Source organism: Zootoca vivipara, chromosome 16, assembly GCF_963506605.1.
Source record: "Zootoca vivipara chromosome 16, rZooViv1.1, whole genome shotgun sequence".
In the NCBI taxonomy this organism is placed as follows: domain Eukaryota; kingdom Metazoa; phylum Chordata; class Lepidosauria; order Squamata; family Lacertidae; genus Zootoca; species Zootoca vivipara.
The window spans coordinates 39,349,864-39,370,652 of NC_083291.1; the positions used below are offsets into that span (position 1 = coordinate 39,349,864).

Sequence of the window (20,789 nt, forward strand, 5' to 3'; positions counted from 1 at the left end):
GATGACCTCTGTCGAGAGACAAGGCGCTCAGTGACCCAGAGTGCCTTCCATCACCTTCAGCTGGTGGCCCACCTACGCCCCTCTCTGGACAGGGATAGCCTGACTCCTGTTGTCTATGCTCTGCTAACCCGTTATTGGGTTGTTATTTTTGTTGATTTTGTGTATTTGATATTTTATGTGAACCGCCCTTAGACCTTCGGCTATAAGGCGGTATAGAAAATAAATAAACAATTAAATAAATAAATAAACTTTGGCAACGGAAACGCCAGCCTTCTTTTTATGAAATGGCTTCTCCAGTTGCCTTTTAAAAGAAAAGCCTTCTATTTTCTGCAATGATTCTTCACTCTGTTTGAAGCAGATTTCATATCCACTTACCCTTTCCTCTGCTCCTTTGTACATCCAAAGACTTCTTGGTCGAAAGGTATATAAACTTGATTTTGCCCCTCACGTTCTTTCATTTGTCTTAGTTTTCCCATGGCTTTTCTAGTCATCAGGTGTATCTGCTTTTCTTGATTCTCTTTAAAATCTTCATCTTGGTATTTTTACGAGTTTTCAGTTTAAATTTTGCTTGGCTAAGCTTTCTTTTGGGGGCTTTCTCAAAGTCCATCATCCGTCCACAATTTACTCTCCCTGTTTTATTATGATTAATTCTTTGTTGGTCTTCTATTTCCTTTCAGTTTCTTTTCATTTAAAATGTATTGCCTCTCCTAAAACGTTTTAGGGAGTTACTGAATTAAGGTATCTATCTATCTATCTATCTATCTATCTATCTATCTATCTACAAGCAACATTTAAACTTGCCAACTATGGAGATCACAAGTGAACATTTGTTGTAACTCTTTTTAAAGTTGTAAATAACAACTTCAGCTCTGACCAGTGAGAGGGCTAAAACCAGTATTATAGCCAGGGACAGTCTCACTCACTAGACTCTGGCTCGCTCCTTCCACCACCTGTTGGTCATAATGACACATTAAAAAGTCCCTTGGCGCATTAATACAGTGGATACAAATGTGTTTGTTTTCAACATAGGATCATTGCGCATGGGTGAGAAATTAGTACCGGCCCCACTCCCTAATAACAGGGTTCCTGGGGTGCCAACTTGAATAAAATATGGGAGGGTGGGCGGGCAGTAATCCCTGCCCTACATAGTCACATGACACGGGACACACAATTAAATGGCAATGCTCATCAACTTTGGGGTGTCCCGGCCCCCTCAAATTTTTTTGTGGGGGGGCTTAAGAGGAGTTAGTTCCTAAGCTGGGGTGTGTATCATTCCTGGATCAATGTCTTTGTTTGCTTGGCTATGTGTAGCACCTGCTATGCCTTTTAATGGCATTTTGCCCATGTATCGCACTGATCTGAGCATTAAAGATTTTGGTAGACACTGCAGCTTGAGTTTGAATTCTTCTTTGAGTGGGAGCCAGGAAACTCTCCTTCGCAGAGTGTTTTTTGGAGGTTCTCCTTGTGGGAGGGGCCCCAAAATGGATAGCCTATCGCTTTAAGAAAATGCTAAGAAACTGTTAAACCTATATCTATCTATCTATCTATCTATCTATCTATCTATCTATCTATCTATCTATCTATCTCATCCATCTAGGGATGTAGGTGGCGCTGTGGGTCAAACCACAGAGTCTAGGGCTTGCCGATCAGAATGTTGGCGGTTCAAATCCCTGTGACAGGGTGAGCTCCTGTTGTTCAGTCCCAGCTCCTGCCCACCAAGCAGTTCAAAAGCACATCAAAGTGCAAGTAGATAAATAGGTACTGCTCTGGTGAGAAGGAAAACGGCGTTTTTGTGTGCTGCTCTGGTTTGCCAGAAGCGGCTTAGTTATGCTGGGTTCCCTATCCCAATCTCTCCTTATGTCTCGGGGCCCCCTGGTGGCAGGGGGGGTTCAGGAGCTGGGGAGAGGGGGGTGAGGACAAACCCAGCTTTAAAATGGACTACCTTCGACTCTCAACACCCGCAGGATCCACTTGTGGCAGAAGGGGACTTGTGGGGGGAGGGGGGAAGGTGGGCAGAAATGTTTTTCTTAATGTTTTGTCTTTTTGTGTTGTTATATAAAACTAATAAAAATTATTTAAAAGAAGCGGCTTTGTCATGCTGGCCACATGACCCGGAAGCTGTCTGCGGACAAACGCCGGCTCCCTCGGCCTATAGAGCGAGATGAGCGCCGCAACCCCAGAGTCGTCCATGACTGGGCCTAACGGTCAGGGGTACCTTTACCTTTTTATCTACCGGTATCTATCTATCTATCTATCTATCTATCTATCTATCTATCTGAATAAGTTTAAAATGCCTCTTCTTGGTCTTGGCTTTTATGTCTTTCCTGTTACTGGTGCAGACCACTCTTTATTCCTGTAGAGCAACAGAGCCTTTAATCCAATTTAAGGGTGCAAACCTAAAGTTCTCTGGGATGTGCTTGAATTCCTTCGCCAAAATACTCGCAGTCTGGAGACACTGTGTGTGTGTGTGTGTGTGTGTGTGTGTGTGTGTGTGTGTGTGTGTGAATGAGAGTAGACCCAAGACAGCTTGTTGCCCCCAGTTGCCAAACCTTGAAATAAACCATTCTGGCCCTTGGGCTACAGTGGCCATGTGCCCTGCTTTACAGAGGACATTCCTCTTTTGCAGTAGCGGGCAACCCTTGGTCTACTAACGCATGCCAGGGACGTTGTTGTGGGGAATTTAAATGGTGACTGCTTTAAGCTGCACAGCCTGGATTGCAATGGTGCTGCCTCCCAATGTCTCTGCCAGGACCCACTGACAGAGCAAAAACTTTGCTGTGGGCCCCCTAAGACTTTGGACCAGCCCTGTTCCAAGGTATACTGCGCCCGAACCTGGAGGCTCCCCTTAGTTTTCATAACTGAGACTGCTGATAGCTCTTCTCTGTGAATCTGTCTATTTTTTTTGGTTTTTATTTAAACTTAAATTGAGGACTGAGCCATGCTACAGGAGGCTGCGCCTTGCTAGGAACCTTCAAGGCTGTGCCAGGACTCGAGTACGCTGTGAGAAAATGGCTAACCCCTCAGGGTGATCTGCATCTACTGAGTGAGGTGAATTAGAGATTAAACAGGTGAAAGATGAGGAAATTGTTTTAATGGGGATTCCACGTGTTCAGTGAAGCCGGCGACAGCCCATAAGTGCCCAGGGTCCCTGGGAGAGAGCAGCACTGAAATATACAGATCTCCTACAAGGCTCTCAAACTTTAAAAGCCTCCTTAACATTTTGGAAATCTACTGCTTGAGTTTCCGCATTGCAACTAAAGGCAGAGCAACGCAGCCCTTGCTGGTTTCCTCCTCACCCTGCATTTGTCACACTACTGCATGTCCTCTTGCCAATGGTGATGCAACTCCAAGGGAGAACTTCTGAGCAGGAGAGGGGACTGTTCAGCCTTGCTTTTGCCCTCCAGCTCTCCCCAAAAAGCCCTTCCCCACATTCCCCCACCAGCCAGTTCAGGAGGAAAATGAGTATTGGGGGACTGAGGCAATGAGTCCTCATTAAAGGTAAAGGTAAAGGGACCCCTGACCATTAGGTCCAGTCGTGACCGACTCTGGGGTTGCACGCTCATCTCGCATTATTGGCCGAGGGAGCTGGCGTACAGCTTCCAGGTCATGTGGCCAGCATGACAAAGCCGCTTCTGGCAAACCAGAGCAGCACATGGAAACGCCGTTTACCTTCCCGCTGTAGCGGTTCCTATTTATCTACTTGCATTTTGACGTGCTTTCGAAGTGCTAGGTTGGCAGGAGCTGGGACCAAGCAACGGGAGCTCACCCCGTCACAGGGATTCGAACCGCCGACCTTCTGATCAGCAAGCCCTAGGCTCGGTGGTTTAACCACAGCGCCACAACCAGCATTTATTGATCTACTTCATATATTTATGTACCACTTAATACCAGAACTGTCTCTTTGGGCCCTTCCAGACTGCTGGGGGTTTGTTTTGTTTTTCTGTAGGTGTATTCTGCCACATGGGGACGTGGGTGGCGCTGTGGTCTAAACCACTGAGCCCCTTGGGCTTGCCAATCAGAAGTTCGGCGGTTCAAATCTAAAGAGGTTTTCTGCACTGGTCCAGTAAAAACGCTTTTGCTGCGCTATACAGACCAGAAACAGTTCTCTTTGCAGAGCATTAAGCACAGTGGCTGGATTCTTCTTGTTGTAGAATTCTTGTAGCTTTGCAGCAGAAAACGACTCACCAAGCTCAACTTTTGAAGACAGCTTTATTGTAGAAAAATAACAGAAACACCTCCAGAGCTTTCAGACATGATTGCTCCACACCCCACAGGCAAACAAAACAAACGCTCTATATATACTGAGCATCTTAACAACTTAACAACTTAAATCACATGACCTTGCTAATTTGCCAGCGTCTCAGGTTTAAAGTCCTAACACCCCCTCTCGCTGGCAAAAACAAACAGTTCTACAAAGTTATTTCAGACCCATTCCTTCACAAAATTCTTCATGACGCTGAAACCCAAGCGGTTTTGTAAATCCATCAGCTAAATTTTCATGACTTGGACAGTAACTTAATTTAACAATTCCCGCTCTCACTGTTTGACAAACATTTTGAAATCTGATATCCAAATTTTACTACACAGCCAGACACTGATTTTCTATCCCTTAAATTTGCCCAATCGCTATCTGCCCAGCAAGTAAGCTGTGCTTGCCCTTCAGAAGACAATTCAAGGCAAAAATCTTTGGTGTATTGTAAATATCTTAAGACTCTTTGAATTCCTTTCCATGCATTTACACTAGGTTTTGAAGCTTCCCTGCTGAGTAAGTTAACAGCGTAAGCAATGTCTGGCCTACTCCATTGCGAAAGGTACAATAAGCTTCCTAGGGCTGATTGAAAGATTTCAGGACGTTTGAACTCAGCACTATCCTTGAATTCATTTTCTTTTACAAAACCCATTTCCATAGGTGTTCTAACACCTGCACACTCTGCCATGCCAAACTTCCCCAACATTTGCAATATTTTGCCTTTTTGATTCAGCAAGAAACTGCCATTTTTGGTCCTATCTATCTGAACACCAAGATAGACCTTTACAGCACCAAGATTCTTAATTTTGAAGTGTTTACTTAACTCCTTGGCCAGCTTTTCCACCTGCTTTTGTGTCTTTGAAGTATAAATCAGGTCATCTACATAAACAAGCAAAGATTCTTGAGTGTCTCCTGAACCTCTGAAATATAAGCAGTTGTCAGCTTTACTCCTGCTAAAGCCAATGCTTACCAAAACATCATTTAGAAATTCATTCCAATTATGAGCTGACTGCTTGAGTCCATAAATTGACTTGTGTAACTTCCAAACTTGATTTGACCTATCACCTTTCAATCCTGGCGGTAGCTCCATATAAAGCTCTTCAGCTAGACCTGAATGAAGATAAGCAGTTGAGACATCTCTGAGCAGCAACCGCTAGGAGTACACGTAGAGTTTCGCTCCTTGAAGTGGGCGCATAAATTTCGGAGTAGTGTACCCCTTTATTTTGTGAAAAACCCCGAGCTACAAGCCTCGCTTTGTACTCTGGTTTCCCTGTTACTGTTGTCTTTATTCTATACACCCACCGGCAACTTATTGCCTTGGTACCTTCTGGCAGTTTGGAGATGGAAAATACACCAAGCTCCTTCATAGAATTCAACTCTTTCTGCATGGCCTCGTGCCACCTACTGGCCTCCTCCTTGGGTAATTGCTCTACCTCCTCAAAACTTTCAGGTTCGCAATTCGCCAATCCTACCCAAACACTAATGGCTTGATACCTTTCTGGAGGTTTTCCTTTGTTGGTACGCTTGGAACGCCTTGGCAGCTCCTGCGATGCTCCATCAGTTGCCCCCTCTGACCCAGAATCACTGGTTGTCACCTGTTTGTCACTAGCAGTTGAAGGACTTTCTGATTCTGACTTTACTCGTCTCCCTTGCTGTACAGGTAAACCTACTGGGCTAGACGATTCTGACTTTTCAAACTTGTGTGAACTAGAAGGTTTCTCACCCTCATCCTCAGACTCAGATTCCTCAGCCTGTTCTGGAACTAATTCTTGCCTTGGGACCTGTGTCAGATCTTTTTCATTTGACACATCAAATAGTATGTCAGAATTACCATGGATTCTATTCCAACCATCTTGTTCACAAAATTCAGCACTTCTGCTGATTGTGATTTTTGTTTGATTACCTCCTACATTTACAAATCTCCAACCTTTTGTGTTTGCTTGATAACCACAGAAAATCATTTCTTTAGATCTGGGATCACCTTTCTTGCGTTGTGCCCTAGGCACCAGCACATAAGCACGACATCCAAAAACTCTTAGATGGTCAATTTTTGGTTTCTTACCAAACAACATGAAGTAAGGAGTGTTGCCTACTGTGCTGTTGTACACTCTATTAAAAGAATAATTTGCATACAGCGCAGCCTCTGCCCAAAAACGCTGTGGTAATCCAGAATCAAACAGTAAAGCAGCAATGGCTTCTTGCAATGTTCGGAATTTTCTTTCCGCAACTGAGTTCTCCTGTGGTGAATAGGGATTGGTAAGTCTATGGACTATACCTTTGCGTTTTAACCATGTCGCTAGCGTGTGGTTCACATACTCCCCACCACGATCCGATTGTATCTTGCGCACCCTAGTGTCAAATTTACACTCTACTTCTTCAATCCAATCCATCAGAATTGATGCTGCTTGCGATTTTTCTTTCAGAAAGAAAACCCAACTGGCCCTTGAAAAATCATCCACTAAAATTTGCATAAATCTCGCACCTCCAAGGGACTTGACCGGAAAGGGGCCACACACATCTGTGTGTACTAGCTCAAAGGGTTTCTTGCTTACTCTATCAGATCTAGGGTAGTTACATGTCTTAACCTTAGAGTGTTTACAAGCACAACAATCCAAAAAATTTGAACAGGGTTTAAGGTTACACCCCTCAGCTAAATCTGGCATCTTGCTTACATACTTAAAGCATATATGAGCTAACCTTCTATGTAGTAAATGTGCACAACCGGTATGAGGAACCTTATTTACACATTTAGCTTGTGCTTCACCTGTTGAACAGCTGCCTGCTGCCAACTGATCTTGTGCTTCACCTGTTGAACAGCTGCCTGCTGCCAACTGCTCTTCATCCAAAACAAAAAGCCCTTCCTCACAGGGAATTTTAACTAGCTCCTTCCCCTGTTTTGAAATAGTGCACACATCTTTTTCAAACTTAACCTTAAAACCACTTCTTACCAGGCCTGACACACTCAAAAGTCCATTCTTCATTCCTGGAAGAACAAAAACAGGAAGGTTAGTTTGCAAACAATTAACATAAATGGTGCCTTTAAGGTTCATTTCTCGTTTGCTATTGTCTGCTATAGTCACAGTTTTTGCAACTGGTAAAGTCTTGCAGTTCCTAAGACTGCCACAAGATGTCGCCGGTATTAAACTGTGCGAAGCCCCACTGTCAATTATCCATTTCAAGGGTTGTGGGTTCCTTTTAGAGCTCTGTTGCACTACCATTGCAGACAGTCCTTTATTAGCACATTTTCCCCCTCTGGGTCGTTGACTCTTGTAGTTCTCACGTCGTTTTCCTCTGTAGCTCTGGAAACTGGCCTTGGGCTGCTGAAATTCCTGTTGCTTTTCTGGGCACTTTGCTATTAGATGAAATCTGCTTCCACATCGAAAACATGACTTGCTGGCCATAGCAGACACTTGTGAGACTTCCTTACAGCTCTGCCTGCCAGTTCCCCCACACTGGGAATTCACCTTCTCTCTGGGCGTGGCTCTATGGTGAATATGCTTAAGGGCTTCCCAAATTTCAAATGCAGACCTTAAGCCTTCCACATGGGGCAGTTGAGAGTCATCTATCGATACCATTAACATGCATCTAGCTTTAGTATCCATTTTATCATGTTCTCTATTCTGAGCATGTGCAGCAGCCTGTTGCTCTGCTGTGGCATCTGCTGCAACAGCCACAATTGGCTTTCGCCTCTGGACATAGTCCGCCCAAACTTCTTTGGCTTCCAACCAGACTTGAGCCCTCTTAGACCACTGCACATAATTAGCAGAGTTCAGCTTTGGAAAGGGAACCTGGAAATTTTCTGCTGCCATTATTGGGGTCTATTGCCACCCCCTCTGAGTGCCCTTGCTTCTCTTCCCCCTTGGGATTTACTTTACTCACTTTTCAGACGCTTCAAGCCTTCTCTGAAGCCTTTTAAACTTTTCCCCTCCGTGTCTTCACTAGCAATCTGCCACCGTCTTGTGTTTATTGGCAAAAAAAAAACACGACGGGAGATCAAACTAGCCTTTTGCAGTTAATTAAAGCTGTAAGCCTTCACTTACGCAGCTCTCTCGGTTCCTCCCTTGTTTTATGGCTTGATTTACGACCAAGCAGGTCTTCTCACATCCAAAGCCACTTTCGCTGCCTCTGCACACGATACAGCAATCAGCACATGAGAGTCCACAGCATTAGAATCCAAAACATAACTCAGTCCATAACCTAAAGAGGTTTTCTGCACTGGTCCAGTAAAAACGCTTTTGCTGCGCTATACAGACCAGAAACAGTTCTCTTTGCAGAGCATTAAGCACAGCGGCTGGATTCTTCTTGTTGTAGAATTCTTGTAGCTTTGCAGCAGAAAACGACTCACCAAGCTCAACTTTTGAAGACAGCTTTATTGTAGAAAAATAACAGAAACACCTCCAGAGCTTTCAGACATGATTGCTCCACACCCCACAGGCAAACAAAACAAACGCTCTATATATACTGAGCATCTTAACAACTTAACAACTTAAATCACATGACCTTGCTAATTTGCCAGCGTCTCAGGTTTAAAGTCCTAACAAAATCCCCACAACGGGGTGAGCTCCCGTTGCTCGGTCCCAACTCCTGTCAACCTAGCAGTTCCAAAGCACGCCCCCCCAAAAGTGCAAGTAGATAAATAGGTACCACTCCAGCGGGAAGGTAAACGGCGTTTCCGTGCACTGCTCTGGTTTCGGTGTTCCGTTGTGCCAGAAGCAGCTTATTCATGCTGGCCACATGATCTGGAAAAACTGTCCAGACAAACGCTGGCTCCCTCAGCATGTAAAGCGAGATGAGAGCCGCAACCCCAGAGTTGTCTGCAACTGGACTTAACTGCCAGGGGTCCTTTACCTTTACGTTTTTATTCTGCCACATATCACTGATGAATGATAGCATTGATGGTGGATTTATACTGGAGCTTCCACACATGAATTCTGCTTTCTTAGTTGCTCTGTGATGCCCATTGCATCATTGGAAGGAACTTGCCCTGCGGGGCTGGGCCTCGGTGACTGCAGCCTCTCCTCCTCCTTGCCTGCTCTGCAGCAGCCGCTACTAGCTGCTCAAGGGATGAGGCCAACAGGGCTGACCATGGAGGGGCCACAGAATGCTCCTTCACAGCTGCCACTGCTGCCACCACCGCTCATGACAAGCACTGACATCCTCCTCCCGGACAGCAGAATTAGGGACATTCCAGAATCAAATCAGAAGCCAGGATCCTAATTCTGGGACTGGCCCTGGAAAGTAGGGGCATAGGGCTTTTCTTGCATTCTTAAAAGCTGATAGTAAGTCAGAGAGGAGCCCCACCAGGTGGGTGTCTTTCTGCGGTTTATTCTGCAACACATCACTGATGCAATAATAGTGCGTTTGTGGTGGATTTATACTGGATTGCCGCCACATCGTTCTGCTTTATTAGTTGTTCTGTATTGCTTTCCTGGTGTTACTGAATTACTGCTATCTTGAGGGGCTGTAGACACACACACACACACACACACACACACACACACACACACACACACACAAAACAACAACAACTAGAACTTTTATGGGATGAAAAGTTATGGAATTTCAGCAGTACGTTACAGGATATGCATTGGTTGAAAATGAAGTGGTATGACTGCCACAAAACCTTTGCAGGTGCAAAGTGGGATCACGCATGACTGCCCTGCTAGAACCATAAGCACACAGGGGCCCTAACTTCCAAACAAAGCAGATAGGGTGCCCAGTGAACAGTAGGCATGGCATCACTTCCATGCCAGCTTTGGACAAAGCAGTCAGGACAAATGATAAATAGAACATCTGGAAGCACCCTGGTACTTCTAAGAAGGGGGAGGTTGGGGAGGGGAAGGAGCTTCTTTCAGGCCTCTAGAATGAAGCAGATCAGGGCAGGAGGACTCTGGTACATCAAGGGTCAAGTGCTGAGAACCGGGAGGCTAGTGTGCTGTCCAATTTTCTGAATTGCTTCTCCTCTGCCAGTTGGCCGGGACCTACCCTGAGTTGCATGAATTATGTTCTGCAGATAAAGTGGGAACATACACACAAGACACTGGCCAGCTGCCCACTCCACTCAACCCTGCCCCTCCCAGCTCTCAACAAGGCCATAAAAGGGATAGGATTGAGAAGAGGGTTGGGGGAATGCTGGGGGTGGGGAGCAAGGGAATGACAGAATTTCAGGAGGTATTGGAGCAGGGGACCCTCTGGATGTTGCAGGACCCCCAACTACCATCAGTCCAAGCTAGCATGGCCAATGGTCGTGGGGCAATGGATTGGGTACTGTAGTCCAACAGCAGCTGGTTCCCCATCCTTGACTTAGGACAGTCTTCAGCTTGGGGCTCTCCAGATGTCTTGGGAGTTGTAGTCCAAAACACCAAGGAAAAGGTGGCAACCTCAGGAGACAAAGGGCTTATCTGTACTTCCTCTTGTCCCGTGGGAGAGCAGGCGAGGAGAAAGAGGAGAGGTTGCCATCGCGGAGGCCCAGCCTCACATGACACGCTGGGTCTGAGGGGCAGGCAGAAGGGAGGGTCCCGTGAAAATGCTTGCTCTTTTTTAAAATGTGTTTATTGGTGTGTGTTTTTCTTTTTGTAAATCTACCAAAGAATAAAATAAAATACAATTGGGGTTAAGGGGTTTTCTCAGGATGTTGCAGGGCTTGCGTGTGGTGTCCCGTTGGTGTAGTGGTGAAGGAAATGTCCCTATTTTCATCTGAGGAAAGTTGGAGGTACACAATATCCCAGATATTATCTAGATTCTGTCATTCATTTATTTCTTGGGTTTAGGGAGTTCCCCCCCCCCTACACATAAATAGCACTATGAACCAAGCTCTGGTTTAGAAGGTGCAACTGTTCTTTGGAATCCTGGGGTTGGAGAGGAGGGTGGGCAGTAGGGTAGGGAGGTGGGCATTTATATTTCTCTCCCATGTTACTCAAAGTGAGATTTTCAGGTCTGGAGTGGTGATACAATCTCTCTGCCCCATAACCCCTTGTCCGATAAGGTGCCAACTGATGTGGAAAAGAAAGGAAGGAACTTCATTCCTTTAAAGTAAGGCTTGGGGAGCGGTACACGTGCACACGTTGGATTGGTAATCCGGGGCTTCTTGCTTCTATCCAAGTGAGCATTCGCTTCCTACTTTGGACTCCTTCGCCTTTAATAGCTGCATGGAGCAGGCAGAGTATTCAGCAGGTGTGGCTTTTTCCTGGACCCTCTGATTTCCTGGCTGTTGTGGAGCTGCTAAAAGCCAAAGCGTGCACACACCAAGGTTTGCCAGAAAACAAGGTGATGGCCTTAGTTCAGGCCTACACAATGTGTGGGTCATAAAATGCACAGGACTGCCCTGGAAGGAAAGCGGTGTCTTATTGGTTAGAGCATGAGGGGCTTGGAGGTAGAATGCTTTGGTCCTAGGAGGCCCAATACATTCACACGAAAGTCAAACCATTCTGGATGTTGAGGTTTCCAAGTACAGAATTGGGGTGAAGTTGGCACTGAGGTCCATGTTGTGTTCCAACCGTTCACACATTTGGTGGCCCACCAGCCCTTCTCCTGCTGCTCGTCCTGTTTCCTGTAGGTTCTCCTTCCCTCTAGAGAGAATCCACCCATTGCAGAGTCAGTGTGTTTGGCACCAGGTCAAGTTCTGTGTCAGCTGTGTTGCCCAGGGGGTGGGAAAAGGGCGGCTCAACTGGCCCTCTCCCCTTCACTGGACCCCTCCCTTCCTCTGCCCCTCCCTCCCTCCCTCCCTCCCTCCTAGCTACCCAAGACTCATACACGGACTTTCTCACCAACTTTCTCCCTGAGAGGAGCATTTCAGCATCCTCACTGCCAAGATTCAGGAGAGAGAACTTGGAGGGCTTCAGGAGATGCCTCTAAGAGGGATGTATCCAGCATCTCTTTGAATGGGCCACAGCTTCTCTTTCCCTGCTGGGTTCTACAAACAAGCTGTGGGCAGCAAACATGGTGAGGTTTCACCTCTGAAGCTACTTGCCAGCTGATGCTCTGACCATGGATGACAAGGTAACTGCTTGAACAGGTAACGCACCAAGGTGGCCTGAGTTTGCTCTTGCATTCTTGTTCTCAGTGAGAGTCCAGCCCCACTGTCTGCCCCATGCACCCTCATTTTATTCTACTGGGCACTCCTGCAATGCCCCCTCTTTTACTCCACTACAGAAACCTTTCTATGAGGCAAGTTGACAGTATAGCAGGCAATGGAGAGACCTGACCTGTGGGGCATGATAAACCAGGACTTTGTCACATGTCTGGCTGGCCTTGGGAACAGGATCTCTTCATCAGCATTTGTAGAATTAGGTGTTCCGTGAACACTCCGCCCCCAAGTGCAAATGAATTATAACTACATCTGGGGAAAGTTATGGAGGAGCCAGTTGCTTATGGGGAAAAGAGGGGGATAACGCAATTGTGTTGCATGCAGCATCCCAGGTTCAATCCCTGGCTTCTCTGGTTGGTGGGTATCCATGCTGCCTGTGACCTTGGAGAGCTACCAGTTGGATAGGCAGGACTGGGCTGGATGGACTTGACAATGTCTGACTCCTTACAAGGCAGCAGCTACATGATATCCTCTTTGGGATAGCGGTACCATTAGACTTTAAGGAAGCAGTTGATCTATGTATCTGCAAGGTGAAGGCTGGGGGAGAAATGCCATCACTTGCTGTCTCCAACTTAGCCATGTCCATTCATAAAGGTAAAGGGGCCCCTGACCATCAGGTCCAGTTGTGTCCGACTCTGGGGTTGCGGCGCTCATCTCGCTCTATAGGCCGAGGGAGCCAGCGTTTGTCCGCAGACAGCTTCCGGGTCATGTGGCCAGCATGACAAAGCTGCTTCTGGCGAACCAGAGCAGCGCACGGAAACGCCGTTTACCTTCCCACCCTATTTACCTACTTGCACTTTGATGTGCTTTCAAACTGCTAGGTGGGCAGGAGCTGGGACCGAGCAATGGGAGCTCACGCTGTCGCAAGGATTCGAACCGCCGACCTTCTGATCAGCAAGCCCTAGACTCTGTGGTTTAACCCATAGCGCCACCTGCGTCCCTGGGTCCATTCATACGCCGCTGCATTTCCCTGTGAAATTATGAACACTTGCCAGGGAAAACCATCTTGCTGCTGTTCACATTGCCCAGTGCATAGGAGCCAACTCCTAGGGGCCAATAAAATATTTGATGGGTACTGCCATTCAGCAGGTGTGTGTGCACCGCATCAAGTGATCAATTATGCAAGACAGGGCTTACTTAGCCCTGCCCCCCCCCGGTATTTTATTCAAGTTGGCACCCCTGGCCCAGTGGCCTCTAAGGTGGCTTGTAACTAGTGACGGGCAGGGGGATTCAATTTATGTTATCTTTCATAAATTACTTGGCTAATTTGTGTGTTCCAAAACACAACCATCCTTTGAAATGCACACTTCTATGAATTTTGCAGTGCAGTTCTCCAGCCAAGTAATGTCTACAGCCATTTTTTATGTGCTCATTAAAAAGCATTTACTGTATTTGTTAAAATTATATATAAAAGGCAACTGGTTTGCAAAAAAACGTGTTTCTTAGGCAAAATCACATGGAAAAATTAGGAGACATTTGTGCCAAAATGCTGAGCGGGGGGCGGGGGGGCAGGGTGTATTATTTTAAAATGCAGATTTTTGTCCCTTTCTGGTTTACCAATGGGCAGCTGGTAGGGCTTAGGACCACACACTTTAAAAAAAAATCCAACTTTGTGGAATTTTGTATCTCAGAAAATGTTCATCCTAAATATTGATTAAAAAAATAGTGCACACACAAGGAAACAAAAACAAATGCCCCACAATGGGGCATGGAGACATTGAGGAGGGGAGGCAGTCAAGACCCCCACTACTTGTAAAGTTCACTCTCCGTACCCCTCTAGTGTGTCAGGATCGCAAAGCAATGTGAACAGAGGAATTCTGGGCTGGAGAACAAGCCCCATCCACTTCAGACTCTTAGTGTTCACACAGTGTTAAACAGCAGGCTAATCCTGTATCAGATTTCCCAAGAGCAACAGTTGAATTCCAGTTTGGGCCAGTTCTGATTTTCTCTGTTCATAGTCACACACACACACACACACACACACAGTGCACTGGGCTCCCCTCCCACCCCACTGATCAATTGCGCATTCAGGAAACGTCCCCAGCCATTAGCTCCCGCTGAGGAAACATCAGTCAACCATCCCTGAGAGTTAGCAAACAACCCATGCAAACGAAACAAGGCAGCCGTTACAATACCAACAAATGCACTTTCAGTAAAACACCCGAGCTAGGCTTGTTTGTTTTGTAATCTGTCAAATATGAAAAGCATGCCATTCCCAGTTGAGGAGGTCAAGGCTGTTGGTGTCGGAAGCATGAAGTGAAAGAAGAGACTGGTTGCTGGACCACCATGAGTGTCCAAACATTCTGTCCCTGGCCTGCAGGAGAGCCGATATGGGATACTGGGCTGGACGGGAGACTGTGCTGAGGGCCCAGGCAGGCATGGAGACAGGCTTGCTCAGCTGCTACGGGGCAAGCAGTGATTTGGGGGTAACAATGGGGGAGGCATTGGATTCAGTTCCCATTTAAGGTGGACTTGCCTACTTCACACTTTCTGAACCAAAACACAGGCACCCTTCAAAATTCGCACCTCCTCAAATTTTGCAGTGCTATTCTCTGGCCATGTTCGGGGTACAAAAATGCACATGCTAGGGCAAAGTGTGCATACAAGTGCAAATATTAAAATAGCATGCAGAAATCTGTTGCATCAGGGGAGATTGCTTTGCTGAAATGTGTATACTAGGCTAAGTTGCATACAAGACTCTATATCTTAAGAGAAATTCACACTAAAATGCCAATGAATTTTCACAAGGACCTTTTAAAAAATCACAAACTGATGTGGAAATATAGCAGACTGCTACAACTGAGAAAAAGAAAAGTAGAGGGAACCTAAAGTTGGCAGATTTGCTGATTCCTATTTAGGGATTGTTATACTTGCTCTCTGTTTATGCTTCTGAGTTGATTAATTCAGATTCTGCATGCATTACAACATTCATCATCAATGGCAAAGGATGATGGGATTTGTAGTCCAAAACTTCTAGAGGGCACTATGTTGGGGAAGTAAGTGTTGCCTCCAAAAAAAACCCTTGTATTGCAATAAACCAGATCTATAGCTGAATTTAGACTAATATCCTTCCCTTGATTCCATCCCTGTGTACCCTTGAGTTGCATGAGTACACCATTTAATCATGCGTCTGTGTTTCATCCCTGTGTTTGCCTTTGTAGTGCTGAGTGACATGGCAGTTGGATTAATGGGTGTATACCATAATGTTGTTTGGATGTTGTTCCCTTCCATTCGCTCTCTTACCTTCTGCAGAAGCAAATGCTCAACGCCTCTTCCACGCTGCCTGTCCCCACCTCCAACACATCCCTCCCTCTATCTGACGACCGTGACGACGCTCTAGCCCGAGTGGAAATCGCCATCTTGGCCTCCATCTTCCTGCTAGCCACTCTGAGCAATGGGCTGGTGCTGGGAGCCCTCTTCCGCCGCACTCACCGGGCCAGCCCCATGCACCGCTTCATCTGCCACCTCTGCCTGGCCGACCTGACCGTGGCTCTTTTCCAGGTGCTGCCGCAGCTCATCTGGGACATCACCGACCGCTTCCAGGGCCCCGATGTCTTGTGCCGTGCCATCAAGTACTTGCAGGTGGTTGGCATGTTTGCCTCTTCCTACGTCATTGTGGCCATGACGTACGACCGCCACCGAGCCATCTGCCGGCCCATGCTGGCTTTCCGGAAGGGCCCAGCTAGCTGGCATCGCCTGGTGGTGGCAGCATGGACCGCATCCTTCCTCCTCAGCCTCCCACAGCTCTTCATCTTCTCCAAAACCAAGCTGCCCAGCGGAGCCCACGAGTGCTGGGCTCACTTTGCAGAGCCCTGGGGAGTTCGGGCTTATGTCACGTGGGTGACTCTGATGGTCTTCGTCTTCCCCACTTTCTTCATTGCTACCTGCCAGGCCATGATTTTCCGTGAGGTCCACCGCAGCCTGCGCCTGGGCCCAGAAGGAGCATTGCGGGGCCGGGACAGCCGGCAGGGACCCTCCCCCATTTCCGGTGCTGTGTCCAAGACCGCAAAGATGACCCTAGCCATTGTGCTTATCTACGTGTTCTGCTGGGCCCCCTTTTTCCTAGTCCAGCTGTGGTCCGTGTGGGATCCTCAGGCCCCCCTAGATGGTGAGTCGTGCACCAGCATTAGGGTGTCAGGTTCCAGACTATGCAGCATTTTGATCCACGCACACATTTGCCCCGCACTTCTGGGCACAGATCTGGGCTTTTCAGGTATGATCCAAGTGCTTCCCGTCCTCCAAAAAAACCCTCTTTACCATTGTATTGGAACAAACTGCAATCCACCCCCCAAACCTAAATTGATGTTTCTTTCAATTCAGCATTAAAGAGTGGGTTTTCCTGGGGGAAATGGGAGGGCAAAAAAAGAAATCACTTGGACCAGGAGCAGGAAAGTGCAGAGCTGTGCCTAGAAAGCACGGGGCAAGTGGTAAGTGTGGATGAGCCCTTAAAACCACCTTCCTCCTTCCTTCTTATTGTATGCTGAGCAGCAGAACAAGGGCACATGAAAAAGGTCAAGGTTACAGCTAGGACACTATTTTTCTTGCTTTTAAAAGAAAGGTCTGCCACTTCTTTACTTCCTTCTGTCTACAACTATGGATCCAAACTACAGGCTATGTTTCACATATGTAAAAGCATGCTTAAGAAAAAATGGTTTACTCTTTAAAAGAAATAAACACACACACAGCTACACACAGGGCCGGTGCATCCATTTAGGTGAACTAGGCAATCGCCTAGAGCGCCAAAATGGAGGGGGCGCAGGCCAGCCTGCCCAGGGCCCTCCTAGCCCTGGGCAGCGCCACTCCGCCGCTTCAGCTTGCTTGCTTGCTTGCTTGCTTGCTTGCTTGCTTCCTTCCTTCCTTCCTTCCTTCCTTCCTTCCTTCCTTCCTTCCTTCTTTCCTTCCTTCCTTCTCTCTTCCTCCCCCCCCCACCCTGCACTATTATTATTCTGTGGTAGCAGGGCTGCCAATGCTTTGGAACATGTAGCAGAGATCATGGTTACAAGGAACAGGTTGGATGTGAAATACATCTGCGCTTGAAATATGATTGGTAGGGGCCTAACCACCACTACCATGATCCAGATCAAGGACTCCCCATGGGTAGCTGTGGAGGTGACTGTCAGTGTGCAGCTGGGGCCTGCAACAAGCTCCAGAGTTTCAGCCTGGCCAGCTGGATCCCATTTATGGCCTATAAATCTACCTGCTGCCTCCTATTCTATTCTCTTATCTCACTGCTCTATGACCAAAGATTCCTGCAATAATGTTTTCATGGGCTCAGGGTAAATCATCACATGGCAAAAGGCAGGTGACTGGGTTTGGCAGTTGCATGCACTGTATTGAATTCCATTATCTGTGAATGAAATTTAAGCACAGCATATGGACTCATATTACTTAAATTCTATGCCTAATACAGACAGTCCTACTGAACCCTCCATTGGGAGTTGGGGACAAGCAAGGATAAGGAGGAGGAGGATTAAAAGGAATTTATATACTGCTTTTCATTTTGAGAAGATATAGCAAGATGGTTCACAGGCCAGTTAAAGCCACCAGCAGAGCAATGGTGCAGGTGGAGTGGAGCTGGCAGGGAATAGAACTGGAGGGTGTTGTCTCAGCCCCCAAGGTGTATTCTCTTAAGGATTTTACTTCCTGCCAGACGTAGAGAGATGGATAGAGATAATCCCACACAGGATCACATTTCTTCCCTACAATGGTTTTCAGCTAGGGAGATATGAGGTCTCTTTGGGAACGACATTGCCTCCCCTGGAAGCCCCAAAACATGTGAGCAGGCTGTGGTTACCCAGTGTTGGGGAAACTGCACTCTATCTATTCTCAGAGGTGCCTTTATTCTTTGTCTTCCGGGACATGTCCCATGGCTGAGCTCTTGCAATTCCCAGGCTGTGCCAACAGCCCAGAACTGATCTTTGCTCCTTTTCTCCTCTCCAGGTCCAGCTTTCACCCTGCTGATGCTCCTCGCCAGTCTCAACAGCTGCACCAACCCCTGGGTCTACGCCACCTTTAGCAGCAGTATTTCGGGTGAGCTGGGTCAAATCTTTTGTCCCAGACTGGCCCGTCAGCAGATTAGTTCCCTGCAGGAGGACTCCACCTTCACGGCCAGCTTCTCCCTGGGACGGGATGCCCTTTCCTGAGCCAGAGTGCCACTGACCCCCATGGTGCACCTAGCAAGGAATATGTTCCTTCTGCTGAACGGTGGCTTCAAAGGCATTGGAGCCTGACCAGAAATCTGGATGCAAAAGAAACTCCCAAAGAGGAGAGCCACTCTCTCACCAGCCAGTTCTATAGGTGGAAGGATGTCCAGCTTAACAGAGAAGCCGGTTCCACCAGAGCAAAGTCCAAGGATGTAGGGACACTTAGCATGACCGGAAGACCATTGTTTTCAGTGCCCCCTGGAACCTGTAAAGTAATGCCTTTCATAAACCTGGTGCGATCCTGGGAAGGTAGGAGTTGCAGCCCAAAACATCTGGAAAGCACCAGGTTGGAGAAGGCTGGATTAGACCAAGCCACCACATTAAACATTGCAGCACTTTTAAGTGAAACATCCTAATCTTTTGTACGATTTTCTCTTTTTCATGCTTAGAAGGGGCAGGTGCAAGATGAGAGGCAGCCCTACCATAGAGCAAAAGAAGTGCCCAGGAAACCTGCTGTTTACCGCAGAATCTGAACAAATGGTCAATTCACAGAAAAACCGATGGACGTTTGTTTCTGATTCATCAATAAACAGCAGGTTTCTCAGGGAAAGCGGCAGGACAGGTGGAAGTGTGGACGAGCCCTTGGCCATGTTTATCAGCTTCAGTGGGTCTACTCTGAGTAGGACTAGCATTAGATATCAGCCATTGATTTGATCCAAGGGCCCAACAGGTGCTTGCCCTTTCTTCTAGGATTGCCATATTTCAAAACCTGAAAATCCAGACACAAAGTTGTTGAGCTTTTTGAGCTACATTTCCAGCACTGGTTGCTAGGTTGCCATATTGCTGGAAGCTGTTTACGAGGGCTGATTGCCGGCTGGGTCCTGGAAATTCCAGGCGTATGGCAACCCTATTCTATTCCAATGTGGCTTCTGCAGAAGAACCTACCACTGGATGGCACCCCATGTTAAACTGGTGAGGAGCTGGATTTCCTTCCTCTTCAGAGAACAAACTGTCTTAAAGGCAAACAAGCAACCACAGAGGTAGCAAGTCATATACCTAAAGGGCATAAGAACGGAAGACCAGAAATCAACTTGGAAAACGGCCCTGCAAAATTTGGAGAAGTGTGGATTTTGAAGGATGGCTGCTTTTCGGGTCATGTATTGTTTCAGGAAGCGTGAAATAGGTAAATCCACCTTTAAATGCAAACTGAATCAAATTTCTTCCTCATCCCTACTTCCCACAGCCCTCCCTCCCTCCCTCCCATAATTTCTAGTTTTATTGAGGTGGCTGCATTACACGGTTGCAGATGGCGACTATATGTGCTGCTGCAGACTTGACCCAAATAACTGTTCTTTATTTCTGTTAAACATTTTCAATAAAAATCATTTTAAAAGAACGGCAACAAAAACAAGTTGCTAGTTGAATGAATTACTTACACAGCGTTGGGTAAAAGGTAAAGGTAAAGGGGCCCCTGGCCATCAGGTCCAGTTGTGTCCGACTCTGGGGTTGCGGCGCTCATCTCGCTCTATAGACCGAGGGAGCCAGTGTTTGTCCACAGACAGCTTCCGGGTCATGTGGCCAGCATGACAAAGCTGCTTCTGGTGAACCAGAGCAGCGCACGGAAACGCTGTTTACCTTCCCACCCACCGGAGCAGTCCCTATTTATCTACTTGCATTTTGATGTGCTTTCGAACTGCTAGGTTGGCAGGAGCTGGGACTGAGCGACGGGAGCTCACCCCGTTGCAGGGATTCGAACTGCCAACCTTCTGATCAGCAAGTCCTAGACTCTGTAGTTTAACCCACAGCGCCACCTGGGTCCCCTTGCAGCGTTGGGCAGCCTTGCGCAAAGACATGTCCCCTCCAGGCAGGTGCTTTATTGCAGGTGCACTCTGCAAGATGTTATTGACCCAATAATGGCGGTGGATTTATTCTGCTTTATTCATTGTTCTGTGACGTTTCCCTGATGCTACCACATTATTATCCAGAGGGTACAACAAAAGCCCAACACAGCACAACAAAAAGCAGAATTTTAGCTGGAAGTTGCAGGAAATGAAGCTGTATGTCCTCCCCAAAGCTTTGGCAGGCACAAATAGTATTAAAAGCAGGGTCATGAATAGCCACCTGATACATCGGAGCCAACTCCTAGGGGCTGAGGTCCCTTTGCATGCCCAATAAAATACTTGAGGCCTCCCCCAAAGTTGATGGGCGTTGCCATTCAAATGGTGTGAGCGCACCGCATTATGTGATCGATTATGCAGGGCGCAGCTTACCTGCCCTCTCCCCCCCAAAATTATTTCATTCAAGTTGGCAT

The 20,789-nt window shown here is 47.1% G+C and overlaps 1 protein-coding gene across 3 annotated transcripts; it reads left to right on the forward strand.

The window, feature by feature from the left end:
* The first annotated feature begins 11,992 nt into the window (after positions 1–11,992).
* On the forward strand, positions 11,993–19,891 carry AVPR2 (arginine vasopressin receptor 2). Of its 3 annotated transcripts, XM_035141041.2 has the most exons (3): positions 11,993–12,247; positions 15,588–16,443; positions 18,276–19,891. In XM_035141041.2, exons 1-3 carry the CDS (start codon positions 12,236–12,238, stop codon positions 18,476–18,478), a joined length of 1,071 nt encoding a protein of 356 aa, XP_034996932.1. In that variant the 5' UTR covers positions 11,993–12,235; the 3' UTR covers positions 18,479–19,891. The 3 variants fall into 3 exon arrangements, with proteins under 3 accessions (XP_034996932.1, XP_060124796.1, XP_060124797.1); XM_060268813.1 differs by lacking the exon at positions 18,276–19,891 and having other exon boundaries at positions 15,588–17,055; XM_060268814.1 differs by lacking the exon at positions 18,276–19,891 and having other exon boundaries at positions 12,179–12,263; positions 15,588–17,055.
* Positions 19,892–20,789: the final 898 nt, after the last annotated feature.